The following is a 17,380-nucleotide window of genomic DNA, read 5'->3' on the forward strand; positions in this document are numbered from 1 at the left end:
ATTATTTTACTTCATTATGCCTACGCAAATCCCATTGTAAAGTCACAACTGTGGGATATCAAAAAAATATCCAATGAGTCATATCCACGGTATAAAGGGGGTTAACATGGGATGAAATAAAATTTGTTAAAAAACCAATGCAATGATACCTAGGCTTTGCCTCAACTTCAAACAAACATCACTTGCAGACACATGTGTACGGTAATACATATAACAGACAAAGACAGACCTTAGATTTTCTGAAACAGGCAATTAATCTCAGGGGATTAATTATCCTGCTCTCATCCATTTATTGAATTTAATCAGGGCTTACAGAAGGAACATTTTCAGGTACTATTCTTAAGTTTCCTTTAATAGAAACATAGCAACTAAAAACAACAACAACACCAAAACATCCATTAAAAAAGAAAATCAAAGGCCTGAAGGCCTGAGTGGCGCATCGCATTGAGGGTAGATTAGCTGTAATAATGGAGCCCTCTCCCGATTTTTTTTATTTTGGAGAGGGCTACAACTCCATAGGATCTCCGTAATGGTGCAAGTGTGCTTCACTCCCACAACGATTTCGTCTCAAATCGTATATAAATGACAATAACATTTGCATTTCTTACCTGAACTCAAACATTGTAGATGTCTATGGCAAAAATTAATCAAAAATATCAAGTATAGTCCATATATCGGTTATTTTTCGTGTATGTCAACAACATAAGTTGAATTTGTCCGCCATGTTTACTGACCTTGACCGGTATTATCAGCCAATGAGAATTCAGGAGCGGATCTTGAACTGAATATAAGAATTTCCCTATTATAAACATAATTAACACGGTAGATATGAATTTCTATTATATACCATTTCCTTAAATGATGTTTGAGTGATAGAAGGAGGCAAGATCGATTATCTACACTGACATTCACACGAGAACTGTTATGGCTGCTGAAAAACTGGTGAAACGACTGGTTAACATGCTGATTTGTTTTATCTGGTTTTGAATTATATACGGTTAGTTTGTTCAACCTGAATTAAAGAATCTTTTTATCTTAAGGAAGTCAAATATAAATTCGATTTTTTTAGACCGAAGTCAGTCGCATTAAAAAATTAATTTTGCACCGTTACGGAGATCCTATGGAATTGTAGACCTCTCCAGTAAAAATCAGATATAAAAAAAAAATCGGAGAGGGCTACATTATTGCAGCTAAGGGTAGCTAATTAAAAACATCACTACAAGTTGTTAAATATCGCCATTCTACATGAGGAAGGTGGCGCGCTTTTCCTCATTCAGTTGGAAATCGTCTTATTCGTTTTATCAAGTGATAATATTAAAATACGAAATTTGTTCCTAGCTATAGGAAGACAGCCACTTATTCTCATTTTAATATAAAGATTTTATATACGAAATTATTACATTCTTTTACCTCCGATATTCAAACAATTAACGTCACCGCTTTTAAATTGAAGAACGAACTGTTGTTATCCAAATTATCTCATCGGTTGACTGGTCCTCGGTCCCTATCATACATAGTCAGAACTCAGGGGTGTTAAGGAAGCATATGGACAATTTAGTGTCATATTTTAACTGTCATATTCAAAATCGTGAGATTAAATAACTGCTTTGAATCAGATCAAAAACTTAGTATTATCCTTTCAAACATATTACATTACATTACATTATATTACATTTACATTACATTATATTGTATTATTACAAATTTATAATAATTAATAACTAGAAAACTGACCAGTCAGGAAGGGCTCTGCTATGACCATTAATATAGAGAAGTGAAAAAAACTTTGAATTCCATCCTCTTTATATTAACAATGATGAAAAATAAATGCCCGGCAGAAGATGTAAAGAACTGGAATATATAGGATCTCGTTATTTGTAGTTGGATATGATTTTAACCCAACAATTAAAATGTTTTTTTCTTGAGCCTTAGTGAGGGGATAAAACACACAAGTTGGATAAAAATCATATTATACTACAAATCATATGAGATTCTATTTATCCCATGTTGTATACACCACAATCAATGTTTACACTGTTTATAAAACTCCACATTATTTTACTTCATTATGCCTACGCAAATCCCATTGTAAAGTCACAACTGTGGGATATCAAAAAAATATCCAATGAGTCATATCCACGGTATAAAGGGGGTTAACATGGGATGAAATAAAATTTGTTAAAAAAACAAAGAATTGATACCAATGCAATGATACCTAGGCTTTGCCTCAACTTCAAACAAACATCACTTGCAGACACATGTGTACGGTAATACATATAACAGACAAAGACAGACCTTAGATTTTCTGAAACAGGCAATTAATCTCAGGGGATTAATTATCCTGCTCTCATCCATTTATTGAATTTAATCAGGGCTTACAGAAGGAACATTTTCAGGTACTATTCTTAAGTTTCCTTTAATAGAAACATAGCAACCAAAAACAACAACAACACCAAAACATCCATTAAAAAAGAAAATCAAAGGCCTGAAGGCCTGAGTGGCGCATCGCATTGAGGGTAGATTAGCTGTAATAATGGAGCCCTCTCCCGATTTTTTTTATTTTGGAGAGGGCTACAACTCCATAGGATCTCCGTAATGGTGCAAGTGTGCTTCACTCCCACAACGATTTCGTCTCAAATCGTATATAAATGACAATAACATTTGCATTTCTTACCTGAACTCAAACATTGTAGATGTCTATGGCAAAAATTAATCAAAAATATCAAGTATAGTCCATATATCGGTTATTTTTCGTGTATGTCAACAACATAAGTTGAATTTGTCCGCCATGTTTACTGACCTTGACCGGTATTATCAGCCAATGAGAATTCAGGAGCGGATCTTGAACTGAATATAAGAATTTCCCTATTATAAACATAATTAACACGGTAGATATGAATTTCTATTATATACCATTTCCTTAAATGATGTTTGAGTGATAGAAGGAGGCAAGATCGATTATCTACACTGACATTCACACGAGAACTGTTATGGCTGCTGAAAAACTGGTGAAACGACTGGTTAACATGCTGATTTGTTTTATCTGGTTTTGAATTATATACGGTTAGTTTGTTCAACCTGAATTAAAGAATCTTTTTATCTTAAGGAAGTCAAATATAAAATCGATTTTTTTAGACCGAAGTCAGTCGCATTAAAAAATTAATTTTGCACCGTTACGGAGATCCTATGGAATTGTAGACCTCTCCAGTAAAAATCAGATATAAAAAAAAAATCGGAGAGGGCTACATTATTGCAGCTAAGGGTAGCTAATTAAAAACATCACTACAAGTTGTTAAATATCGCCATTCTACATGAGGAAGGTGGCGCGCTTTTCCTCATTCAGTTGGAAATCGTCTTATTCGTTTTATCAAGTGATAATATTAAAATACGAAATTTGTTCCTAGCTATAGGAAGACAGCCACTTATTCTCATTTTAATATAAAGATTTTATATACGAAATTATTACATTCTTTTACCTCCGATATTCAAACAATTAACGTCACCGCTTTTAAATTGAAGAACGAACTGTTGTTATCCAAATTATCTCATCGGTTGACTGGTCCTCGGTCCCTATCATACATTGCAGGCATTGCCAGTCTATCTCACCTGCGTATTAATCTTTGTTTTGTTCTTTAATTGATGTTGATGTGTTTTTCAATGTGTAAAGGAGATCTCTGTTGTAATGATTTGTTGATATTTTTAAAACGCGTACTGAATATATGTTCCTGGTTGAAAATACGTAACAATCAGAACGGCACTATATTTTCAATGGCGCATTGATACTTGAGTTCTATGACGCCGCTTGTATATAACCCGAGAGAAGCGGGCTGACAGCAATGAGGCTACATCGCTGATAGCGATGCGCCTCAAAAAAAAAAAAATCAATAAACTGATATCTAATAAAAAAAATTTTTTTAATTTATTGTAATTCATATATATTTTTTTATTTTACAGAATATAAGTATTTGGACTAGAATGAAATATATTCTTTATCAAATACCATCCTTTAAACTGAGGGGTAAAAATATTAGGGTGCAGCTCATGGAATGAGAGTTAATTGATTTGCTTCAGAACAAACATCAGTGCAGACAAAGGTATTCATTAATCTTGATATGACAGATAGAGATAAGCCTCTAAATTTTCTGCAGCAGGCAAGATAATTAATCCCAGGGGATTAATTGTTCTGCTCTCTCATCCTTTTCTTCTAAATTTACAATAAGATTTTTGTTTTTCAGAAATGACAGAATGGGGTTATTATCCGATTACCTGTTAAAATTTACAGCATTAAGGCAGAAAAAAATGAAATAAATAATCAAAAAATGAAATAGTGAAAAAGGATATCTTAATATGTATCTTGATTTTAGAATTCAATAAAATTATCATAAATCATTGTGTACGGTATTTTAACCAAAATAAAATATGAACATTATATTTTAAATCCATATTTCAAAGAATGTACACAATACTACACATCATTCAAAATTGACCTTAACTTCAAAACAAAGTTCATTTGCAGACACAGGCAGTGCAGTAATTAATCTCAATGTGACAGATAAAGATAAAGCTTAGGATTTTCTTCCTGTGGAAGGTTAATTAATCCCAAAGGACAAATATTGCACAGCCTTCCATGTATACAATGGTAACATTCTCAGCAGTTATCTCTCTTTGCCCATTCATTCTCAGCAGTTATCTCTCTTTGCCCATTCATTCTTATGCATAGTTAGGAATCTACCCCACCACCCCAGCTCCAAACCAGAAGACATAGAGAACCAAACTTAGCATCAAAATATGTATTTCTGCCTACTGAACTACCATACCAAAGAACTAGGTACGGTTGAAATGGTATAAATGCCTAAAATTCCAACATTTTTCAAGTTGTTTATGAAAAGTAAATAAATGCATAATTACGAATATAATGTCAAGTGTAAGCTATAAATCCGTAAAAATAATTGTTCAAAGCGTTGCTAAGCAACACCAGCATCCGCTAGATGCACGATGTTTACCGGAAATTAACATATTCCAGGCAATTTTTACTATAAAATTTGAAAATGTATATAGAGCGCAGGCCTCGAGCAAAACGAAACATGATTCATTGAAATATAATTAAAAAGAGAAAAGATTTAAACATAATTACATTTTGCTCGAGGCCTGCGCTGATAGTTAAATTTCCCGTTTTGTGACGAGTTTTAGTGGTGGTTTCAGTCGGGCAGATGCGGTTATATACGCCGTATAATCAATTATCGATGACGACAATCAGACAAGATAAGATGAATTTATCTTCAGTAACTTTCATTACAAAAAATGATATCTTTAATAATTTCTGATAAATTATTATCATGATAATGAATATATAGGACGTGATCATTTTTTCGGCCTACCGTATACTGTTGACTGATGTTTTCCTTTTGTTTTCCCCGCACTTGTAAGTTTTGTATAATTTTCCTCATTCACACTACATACTTTGAGCTTCTTGAAACGATTCTTCGATATGACAAATGATTAAAAACAAGATATATATTCGCTAATCGCCATACTTCACTATCGAGAGCTTGAACTCTCGAAAGGCCTTAGCTTCGGTAACAAAGTAGCACTTTTTTCCACCGCATAATATTCCTATTTCTTTACACAGCACAAAAAAACATCATTACTTCAACAATAAGTCCCGTATTTTTATAGAAATGTTCGGTGAATGATCCATTCACTCAGAAAATATCAGTAAATTTCATTTGAAGCATTTCAAACGCATTTACAGAACAAGTTTGTTTACATGACGTCACATTCTTTTAATAAGGCGGGTCGTAAGTGAAAGAAATTAGGCTTAGCGATTTTTTTTTACTCGACATTGTGAGTGGACTCCCGACTTCATCAAACAATAGGTTGCTGATGTAGACTGTGATATACAATAAAATATTTTTAATAAGTTTACACGACACATCTTTAATGCTTAAATTAATTCAGCTGACAAGTAATTGATGATAATCATATAAAGGTCCTATAGGCCTACGGTCTGACATTCACACCTTGCCGCGATCACGACGTACGTTTTTAGTCAAATATTTTCTTTTTTGTCAGTTTTACTATTTTTCTGCATCAGTGAATATAATTTTTTGCAAGCACAGTTTCATTTACATGTACTTTATGTTCTTGTATGTGCGCTGTAAAAATAATATTTGTACCGATGAAGCCGATGATAGTCTACAAACGTATACTCATGTGTTGAAAGCGTTATACTTACCATTAGTATTTAAAATAAATAAAATCACTGCAAAGAAGACTTTATAACTTCTGTATTGTTTGTACAGGCATACAAACATGAGAGAGAGAGAGAGAGAGAGAGAGAGAGAGAGAGAGAGAGAGAGAGAGTTTTTCTTTCAAACAACGTAGTGTAAGTAAGAATTAAACTTCACAGAGGCAGTACAATCATGACCTCAAACATCACAAATACTACAAAATACGTCGTCATTGTTAGACGCATTTTTCTTGAAATGAAAAACAATTGAACGAAAATGGAAGAGCACATGGTGGAGCTCGCAGACTGATTTGATTGACAGGTGAAACACGTAGATCGAAACTGTTTAGTTGGATGGATTGATTAAACCACAGTGTGCATTATTTATGGTTAATTATAAAGATTTAAAAATATTTCATATCAATGTATTGCACATTTGAGAGTAAAATGACTATCATTTATCAAAAAAACTAATGCAATAGTTTGTTTCTTTCTTAGAACAAATGATACCTAAAATATTATACGGCGTGCAGTAAAAATTATACATCACATGTAAGTAATAAAGAAAGAAAATATTTAAACTCATTCTAAATACATGAAACTATATATTATTCTCTTGAATAAAGAACAAATGTCTGTAATTATGTCTTTATATAGTTTTGATAACGGTAAATGTTATAAAAAGGGTAAGCTATATGTATGTCTTTCGTTATGATTCTTCATGCTATGTACTCGCTGTTATAACCGACCAATCTGCATGCTATTAAAGTTCGATACAATTAATTCATTGAATAAATGAACTGAATATACTACTTTTATAAATCAAGAGTATGTTTTGGACCGTTTTCCCTTACATTTTGTGTCACATACTGTATATTCCTTATTTTACACGAGTACTTCATTCCGCAACTCAACTGTTTTGAATCAAATCGCGAGAATATAAAATCGCGAACACCAAACTTTAATCATAGTTTCAATTAGTTTACATCTGTCCGAAAATTAAAAGCGATATTTTAAAACCTGCGATATGTGCTTCTTGGGGTTTTACGCTAAAATTAATTCCTCGAGTTTCATTAGGAACATTATACAAAAAGTGCCTGTTTGTGAGAGTAACAGTGAAAATTGACGTCCGAGAAAACTATTGTCAACGTAAAGGGAGGTTGACAATGGTGTTCGAGGGGTGTCAGTTTCAACTGATAGTCTGTTACCCTCCCAAACAGGCACTTTTAATTTTAATTTACTGATAGTCTTAGTTTTAGAGAAAATTTTACTACTTTTATAATAGAAATGACATGAATTCTACGGCGAACTTGTGCGCATGTAACAATTTGTTGTGTTACCCGTTGCCAAATGTGTTGCTAACGCTGAGGGTAATAGAGTGGATTATCAACTGCGTCTAAACTATACAGATTTAAGTATTTACAAATGTAACATGAAGGTATAATAAACAGTATTTAGCCACTGAATTTAATTTCAGGTTTGGTTGTTAATAACCCGAAAGGCTAGGTACATGTAAATCTGCATGCAAATGTATTTTTCAATTTATTTATTTTTTTTTTTTTTTATACAAAATCCCAATGTTTTTAAAACACGTGTAATGAAAAAGAAGGTTCCCGCAGGTAAGTGTTGATTTAAATTATATAGAAATATCAACGGTAATTACTGATTGCAACTTTGTTTGCGTTTCGGAAATAACAACACAAAAACAAAAATAAATAAATAAAACGTTTAAGTAAATCGATTACGGCGACGCTTTTTTATTTTCTTTTTCCATGTCTCATTACAGGGGACACAAACATTCTGAATATGAGCGAAAAGTGCAAGATGAAAAAAAATGAAAAAAGACAAACGGATTGCATAAATGCATTTATACCCAACGATTTTAGGCATGCATATCTCAAACAAAACTCATCGTTGATGCTAGAGAATGCGAAGACGCAAACACCCAATAACAAAAACAAGCTGTCACCTTTTCAAGAAAATCCCGATTTGGCATTTTTAAACTGCACTGCGAGCCTAAATCCTAACGAAACTAGTTTGGATGCAAATTGAAATAAGGAAATAATTCAGATTATGTTTAATTGTTAAAGACTTTAATAATTTACAATATTTATCATTATTTTTTTTTTAAATATCAACCATTTCAAAAGAGAATGTATAAATGATGTAACGTAATTGTAAAGGCAGATGTGTTAACATTGATTTAAATATGGAGCACTATAATTTGAACTTTCCAGAAACACACGAGATATTGGACTTTTTATTTACTGTAAATAGATATGTTAATAATTATGTGTATATAATAATGGCCGTCATACAACTTACCGTCTTATTTAAAGTTATAATTATAATGTGATTCATATGAATTTCATTGCTTACGTGTATAACGTTACGATGCTAAATGCGACGTCATTATAACGTGACTAAAATGACACACTATTTGAGCAGTGGCACACACAAAAATTATGAAGAAATTATCAAAACTGTTCTATTTAATGAAGTTACATATTAATGTCTACCTATTAGTAAAATATCGTTTGATTTAGAGATAGGGCCATTTTTGGCATATACCGTACCTAGTTCTTTGAACTTGATTGGGCAACCATAAAAAAAGTTATTAGAAAAAAGCAGGAAATTTGTGGACAGAAGAGTGACAGATGGACGGACAGAAGGACGGATGGACAGAGTGATTACTATAGGGCACCCGCAAATCCTTGCGGGGCCCTAATTATAATTATAATACAAATTTCTGTAAACAGTCAGTAACAAACCCTAATAGGTAATAATACATAGAGCCACAACAATTAGTGTTTAGCAATCAAGATCAACAGTCTGACAATTCTAACAGTATTATATCTATAACTTTGGGATGATCATCAAGCTGTGAATTTATTAAAACCATGTGGGGTTTTTAATGAGATTGTAATCTAAGCACATGACAAGTGTTTTCCCTAAGCATAAACGACTATTTTTAAATTACCAATATGTCATAAGAACGTTTTAAACCTCTTTGCCTATATAAGGATGCTTTTTCCCCAAGTTTGACGAGTGATTCCAGAGAGGAAGTTTAAAATGTTGCAGATAACGATGGACACAATGTCACGTCAGGGCAACTTTTGATCAGAAGAACTAATATGACCTACAGCTTACCCCGGCCAGCTTTAATCATAGTATACAAACCTCATTGTTTCATAATCAATCATTACATCATCTTCCTCCCCTTGTTTTCTTTCAAAAGCCTTTTCCTGCAGTATCTGTATACACACAAAATAGAAATTGACTTCAATATAAAGTTAGTTACAGCTTGAAATACACCAATACTAAAAAAATCTATTTTAAATAGCATCACTTCTATATATTGCAAACACAATAGCACAAAAAAATAGTGTATATAAGAAATAAGAATGCATTTTCTTTGTACAACATTAATTTTGAGATGCTTGCAATATAAAACTATTGTATATACTATTACATTATCTATGATTTAAGAGGTAGTGCTTGTTACCTGCGGAATCATAGATTTAATCCATTCAAAGCTTGGAACAACAAAATCCCATGAAACCAATCCTCTTGATATTGTCTGTAAACATTCAAATAATTATATTCATTAATAAAATACAGTAGATTTTTCAAGATAATCAAGTTAATTGCCATTTTTTTTAATTACTTGTTTAGTAGGAAATAAACAAACCCTAAGCATGAGGAAATCCGGTCGAACTTGGTCCAACATAAACTGTGTATCTGGTACTCTCAACCAATCTATGACAGCACTATTAGGGAAAACGAAGACAAAAGAACATTAAATATTAGGCTTTTTGTTAATTTAAACATTGGCATTAGTAAACTAGTTTATACAATAATTTACAGATATTTTTAAGTACAAAGATGTATAGCGCCTTTTCCCATTATTTTGCCTACACCTAGCTGTGTTTGGACGGAAAGTACTAGTTACTGAAAATAGCTTACTAAGGTACTTAGCTGTCGCAATATGATTGTCAAAACCTAGATACTGATTGTATAGTGGTGTCTGTAACTGCTGAATTGTCATAAATTCAGGAAACTCTGTGTAAAAAAGTTTTTACGAAGAAGATTTTTGAAAATACCAACAAATTTTCAATAATTCTAAATTATCTCATCTTTAAAGAGGGTGTGGCCCTTTGAACAAATTTGAATCCCCTTTACTAAGTGATGCTTTGTGTCAAGTTTGGTTGAAATCTGCCCAGTGGTTGTGGAGAAGATGAAAATATGAAAAGTTTACAACAACGACAACTAGCTGACAATTTTTGATCAGAAAAACTCACTTGAGCTTTTAGCTCAGGTGAGCTAAAAAGAAAAGTATATTGAAAATTCATGAAATTGCTTGTTTCTGTCTAAAAATCCTCTCCACATAAGAAAATAGTTCTACCCCAAATTTGAATTAAAATGGATTTCCTTATGAAAGTTGTGTTATTATGAAATAATGATCTTTCTGTGTGGATTAAATTGATAAAATCATATCTAATTAAAATACATGTCTATAATGAACAATGAAACCAAAACGTGAGGAGTGAGATACTTTAACTACATTTAACAATGTCAAGTGCTAAACAAAATATACTGAGCTATATTCTTTAAACAGAATTTACTGCATTTATCTCAATGTAGAACGTACAATTGGATTAATTTCTGTGTAAAAATTGCTTCATATGGACATTTAGAACAATAACATATTCCAACTAAGGCCAATTATGACTAATCATTTATTTCCTGTGTATTAATTTTCTCCCTGTGCATACAGATTAGCAGTATTCATGACCGCAGGTAGACTGCAAGCTCCAGAGGCTTTCATACCACTATAAAATAAGCCCCACCCTCACCGGAGATTTACCACCCAGTAAAGATGTTTGGCCTTAAAGGCATGAGGTATATAATATATTTCTCTACTACTTCAAATAAATTTATATAATCATAAAACTCACCTGTTGTTTGTTCTGAAGTAAAGCATGCCAAGAGCGAGAGTGGCTCCTGGTGAAGTCACATCAACATTTATATTGTCCCCCTCCTAATCAAAAAAATAAAAATTGAATTATGATAATTAATTTAACAACATGACCTAGGACCAAAAATTACACAATTTTGCTGATGACTAGAAATATGTTGAACTCTTTTGAATAAATAAATGCCTCATTGATGATAAAATGTTTTGACCTAGCTTGGTTTAGTCTAGTCAGACTCCAAAGAAGGTTTTTAATTGAAGCAAATTTCTGCAAGCATTTTTAGACTCCATTTTTAATCTACAAATGTGCACTTAATAGAAAATTAAGGCAATTTTTCCATGTAAACAAGAAATCAACTTCCATAGTACTGGATGTGTTGGCTGACTCTCATTTGTTTAAAAAGACTTTGAATGATATGTATACCTGTTTGGGAGCCTGGGAGTCGCTTTGAGCCCCTGTAGGTAAAGAGTAAATTCCTTAACAGATTTTTCTGTTTTGTAAATGGTTGTCTCACCTTAATTTGATAGCTGGGTGCTTTGTATCTCTCTTTATTGCTTCCTATCTACAAAATGAAAAGCACTCACTTATTTTACGAATATCAAATAAAACCAACTTCTTCAACAAGAAATGATTGTAAAATAGATTTGAGAAATTATTCATCCATAAAACAGCTGAAAATCCTTGCCCCTTGGAACTGAATGTCCATAGGAGTCATCCTATTGACATTAAGATACAGTCTATGGATCAAAAGACATTTTCACAGCAATATGCCTTTTCTTGGAATTTGGTACAAAAAGGCAAAGTTGATATTACCAAGGGACGCTTGTGTCCACCAGTCATGAAGTGACAAAGGGTGTCTGCCATTCCAAGGTCTGATGTTCCAATGACTTCATTTCCTTTCTGAAAAAAAAAGACAAAATTGACAGACATGCATTGGTTTTGTATTAGTCAGCAAACCTGATCAGATTCAGAAACAATTTGTAGCTGCATATAGTAGGTCGCTAAACAGCGATTCATACAAATTTTGCAGCAGAAATTGTTTCATAAATATTTTTACTGGGAGATAATTGGGCCCAAATTGCTGCCATATCTCAGACCCTTTGGTGACCTATTTGAACAAAATTTTTAATACTTTATTCCTATGATATAAGATTGAAAATTAAAGCTAAATATAAACAAAGTTGTTATTTAACAGGAAGTTGACGTTTGATTGGTACAAAAATGAATCCCACTATTTGGCATACCTAAACAAAGAGAGTGTTAAAAATTCAAGCTTCTGCAATCACTAGTTGCTGAGAAAAACGTAACAGAAATTTATCATATACAGACGGACACAAAAGGGTTAAAACAGAACACACCCCTCTTCTTCAGATTGGGATAAAAGAATATAAACACCTTACTTTTTTAGAGAAGAAAGAAATATCTACCCATTTCTTGGATAGGTGTCTTATTTGAAAAAAAGTGATTTTCCAAACATCATGCATGTGAATGGGAATGGTTAGCATCTGGACTCTTTTTATATTCTAAGGCTAATAACACTAACTTTAAATATTAATAAATTTTAAAAAGAAGATTTTCTCTATATATTCCTATGTAAAAATTCAACCCCCACTGTGACCTCACCTTACTCCTGGCGACCTTGATTTAAACAAACTTGAATCTATACTGAGGATGCTTCCACTCAAATTTGAGCTATCCTGGCCTAATAATTTTTGAGAAGAAGATTTTTAAAGATTTTCTCTATATATTCCTATGTAAAAATCCATTCCCCCATTGTGACCCCACCCTACCCTCTGGGACCATGATTTGAACACACTTGAATCTACACTACCTGAGGATGCTTCCATACAAGTTACAGCTTTTCTGGCCTAATAGTTTTTAGAATAAGATTTTTGCAAAAATACCATAAAATTTTCAATAATTCTAAATTATCTCCCCTTTAAAGAGGGTGTGACCCTTTATTTGGACAAACTTGAATCCCCATCACCCAGTGATGCTTTGTGCCAAGTTTGGTTGAAATCTGCCCAATGGTTCTGGAGAAGAAGATGAAAATGTGAAAAGTTTACAACAACGACAATGCCAACGACAACGCCAACACCAACGCTGACAGACAACAGACAAATTTTGATTAGAAAAGCTCACTTGAAAGCTCAGGTGAGCTAAAAATCTAAGCAAATTATATTTTGGACCCTCCGATTCCAAACCAAAAATGCCTTTTCCTAACTAAGAAAACCCATAGATTTCTAACAGTGGCCTTTGTAGATAGAAGTTTGTAACCTTGTCATTTCACATTAAAATCCATTTCCGCTATGTATTTTGATTGCCCGAGGATGGGGTAACCCACACATCAAAGGAATAATTAAATTCAAAGAGATTTCAGGATGCACAAATATTTGGTTGTTTAAAGAAGGGGAAAGTTAATTTTTTTCCTTTTGACCTTTGGTCTGAGCCTGCAAAGAAAAACAACTTTTGAAAAGTGTGGATTGGACTATTGTATGCTGCCCTAAAACCAGGTCAACAGCTGTTCCTACTGTGTACGTAGCATATCTTACTCCAAACATAACCAGTCCCAATGCAAGGCCTGCAGCGAGGGAATAGGATTCTCGATCCGTACAGTTGTCTAGCTCTGGTCCAGGGGGGCGGCCTGCAGTGAGAAAACAGACAATTATCAATACATCAATCAGAAATTATTTCTGTGGTATTAATAAAATGCATTTAAAGATTTTAATAAACAAGAGATTAAGAATAAAAAAAAAGAAAGGAATGAAATATGCATATACATCTTCAATGTTATACCTGTAGATATTGACAAAGTATAAGTTATTTAGAAATCATTTAGGATTCAATTATAGGTAAGTCTTTAGCTGCAGATCTGTAGCACCCGGTCTGAAAAAATTATGATGGATGACCTGGGAGCTACACTGCCTCCCATAGTAAAAATCTGAAATTTTTTTTAGACCAGGAGCTACAGACCTGCAGCTAATAAGTCTAATACCAATCTATAGAAGTATTGCTGCCTCTGAGTATGTTGGGCATGTCACTTAGAAGGTATAAAAACATCAAGCATGCCTTATTTACTGTTATGTAAGTAGTACCCATTGGTCAGTTGGTGTGTTCCCATTTTGCAAACATTTGATTATTAGGTATAGAACAATAGGTGTGAATTGTATTTTGATACCAATTATAGTCTGCTTTTTTCCCCCGCCAAGATCTATCCGTATTTTTCAAATGCATTTCAAAGAAGAGTTTAGTTAGTCATGTAACCTGGGGGTGCACTAATGAAGCTTAATAATTTAAAATATCGATCTTAAAGCTGACATTAATTCATAAATACGCATTATTTCCCTTTTCTCTCCGACTACCGCCATATTAGTTGTCAATTGTTCTGCTCATCACTACCCATCCCCTATATAAGCCTGAAAGCACTATTCATGCTTAACCGCATTCATGTATTTCATACAACCGAACATGTTATATTGGACGAAAAGACATTTAGAAATGCGTTTTTAACAAAAATAATATGACAACCACTGCACTGACAAGGAATATCCAATAAACAATGAAACAAGACAGACTGAAATTTAGGCACAAATACTTCATAAATCCTCAATAGCTGACGTGTATATGTTATAACATTACACATGCGCAACCCCACACTGTGGCAGATCAAGCAATGTCAATGATCATAGTAAGAGGAAATGAGTAAAAGATTTTTAAAGGTTATCTCTTCATACCCCTATGTAAAACTTCAACCCCCCCCCCCACTGTGGCCCCAACTTACCCCCTGGTGACTATTATTTGAACAAACTTGATTCTACATCATCTGAGAATGCTTCCACACAAGTTTAGTTTTTCTGGCCAAATGGCTTTTGAGAAGAAGATTTTTGAAAAATATCAACAAATTTTCAATAAATCCTAATTATCTCCCCTTCAAAGAGGGAGTGGCCTTCATTAGAACAAACTTAAATCCCCTTCACCTAATAATGCTTTGTGCCAATTAAGTTTGATTGAAATTGGCCCTGTGGTTCCAGAGAAGAAGTAAAAAATTCAAAAAATTTACAGACAGAAGGATGGACGCCAGACAAAACGTGATCAGAAAAGCTCACTTGAGTTTCAGCTCAGGTGGGCTAAAAAAGAAATGGTGTTAACTGTTACCTATTTCAGAAAGCAGGACCTCTGAGGTGTGTCTGTGAGCAGTGCCTTGGTAAACTAATCCAACACCCAGAATGGCTGCCACCTGTACATTGTGGGGAACATTCAGCTCAGTGGAGGTTGGTGGTAGGAAGGCTGCCACGTGAATACTAAGAATCCTAGTGGTAGCAAAGTCCATTGTTCCTCTTCTGTCAACAGATAAAAAGAAATTGCTTTGAAATTTGAGTCTCCTGTTCAATGAGTTAAGTTATTGGTTGATGTTATAGTACTATTATTTTATAAAAATTAGACAAGTCCATTTTGCATCGAGACCTTTTCTTTTCTAAAGTAAATACAATTGACTCTCAATTAGTCAAACAATGAAATAATATAACGATACCAAAAATTTCCTTTGAAAGATCAAGAGTAAATCTGCTTGGTTGCATGAAGATAAAAATTGGGAAGCGGAGCATCCCCTCGTGAAATAAAGTAGTGTGTGTGTGTGTGTGTGTGGGGGGGGGGGGGGAGATGCATTATTTAGGATGAATCCAACAAAATATCAAGTTGTTGATTTGAAACGTTTACTTTCGTGAACAGGAAATGTCTACAGTCAAGTGGTACATAAAATTTCTATTTTAAGTGGTGTACGTAATTAACAATATTCTAATAAATATTTAACAGAATTACTTGAAAATGAATAGGGTTTGTTCTTTAACCATGCTTATGAAGTGTTTGATGATTCATAAACATGCATGCGAGGGTTTTCTTTGATTTTTCTTAAAGGGCTAAAATGGACACGCATACATACACACACACAGGCACAGCAGCAATGCTATATCCCTTTCACAACAAGTCGCACGAGGGGATCAAAGAATGACAACATGTTAGCTACAGAAGGGGCTTTGAACCAGAGATGCAACATGTTAAAAATAGATGATAAATTCAAAAGGTTGTGTCCTTACCTGCAGAAAGGTTTCTACTCAAACACCATCACACCCGTTACTTCATTAGTTTTCAATTCAATGGGCTAGATGTATGTACTTGTGTACTGTGGTTTCATCAATATTCGTTGAATACCAATTTTCGTGGATTTCGTTAAGTTGATCCACGAAATTAAGTGTTCATTGAAGGGCAATTTCTATTAACATTTTGTATTGATAGGGTCATTGGCCACGAATTTACGTATCCTTGAAACTGTGATTTTCACTTTATCCATGAAAATTGATACCCTTGAATATTAATAAAACCACAGTATATACATGTGTATATTGTAAAGCTAATACTTACTTGGCTGCGGCCAGACCAAGCAGTAATCCCACTGTAGTCATTTCACTACCCTGTAAAACGATGAAAATCAGACACATTAAAACCCAGATATTCTAGACATCAACAATATGAATGGATAGGTTGTTTGAATTTGTTTCATTTGTCAGTTTATATTTTCTGGGCACCCTTACTTTGCTGAGGTAATCATGGACGTTCAAAGAATGTAAATGAATAAGGTGTTCATTCAAACCAAGCGCCATCAAAAACCCAGCATATTCATTAGTGAGCTCATTTCCTTTAGGCTTGTTGTACAAGATCCACGTGGAGTCAATCTGTGGTAAATAAGAGTCCATCACACAACTATATCCTTGTACCAATTTTGCAGAAAATACTGTAGTAACTGTATATGTATTGTATTTCCAGAAGAAAATGGTATTGTTTAAGCATACACAGCAATCACGGCAATTAAATAAAACATTAAAATGTAAATTCTTATATATACATTATATATATACATGAGAAAAGTCTGCCATTCTTAGTCCAGCAGCTACTCCATTGTGAAACTGTGGCCATGAACTCATGTTGGCAGGGGTATCTATGTGTGTTAAATCAACCGTAGCATTTCTGTAAAACAAAAAAGAAGCAACATCAGTTCCACAGCAATTTTTAAGTTATAGCATTGGTAGCATTATGGTATATCAAGGAAAAATATGACAGAAATATATCATGCATTGTTTAGATGTTTTGAGTAATGTTGCGTATAATCAGACTTATTGAG

At 33.5% G+C, this 17,380-nt stretch overlaps 1 protein-coding gene across 2 annotated transcripts in view; it reads right to left on the reverse strand.

Annotated features, from left to right (window-relative positions):
* Positions 1–17,380, reverse strand: part of LOC105321354 (anaphase-promoting complex subunit 1) — a 101,142-nt gene that overhangs the window by 25,020 nt on the left and 58,742 nt on the right. For both annotated transcript variants that reach the window (XM_066086812.1, XM_066086811.1), the window contains exons 30-40: positions 17,118–17,226; positions 16,794–16,934; positions 16,624–16,673; positions 15,361–15,545; positions 13,758–13,849; positions 12,019–12,105; positions 11,720–11,767; positions 11,188–11,270; positions 9,921–9,999; positions 9,735–9,809; positions 9,410–9,483 (exon numbers count right to left, since the gene is read on the reverse strand). In XM_066086812.1, coding sequence (XP_065942884.1) covers positions 9,410–9,483; positions 9,735–9,809; positions 9,921–9,999; positions 11,188–11,270; positions 11,720–11,767; positions 12,019–12,105; positions 13,758–13,849; positions 15,361–15,545; positions 16,624–16,673; positions 16,794–16,934; positions 17,118–17,226 — 1,023 coding nt within the window. The remainder of the gene's footprint in view (positions 1–9,409; positions 9,484–9,734; positions 9,810–9,920; positions 10,000–11,187; positions 11,271–11,719; positions 11,768–12,018; positions 12,106–13,757; positions 13,850–15,360; positions 15,546–16,623; positions 16,674–16,793; positions 16,935–17,117; positions 17,227–17,380) is intronic.

Source organism: Magallana gigas, chromosome 6 (genome assembly GCF_963853765.1).
Source record: "Magallana gigas chromosome 6, xbMagGiga1.1, whole genome shotgun sequence".
NCBI classification, from domain to species: Eukaryota; Metazoa; Mollusca; class Bivalvia; order Ostreida; family Ostreidae; genus Magallana; species Magallana gigas.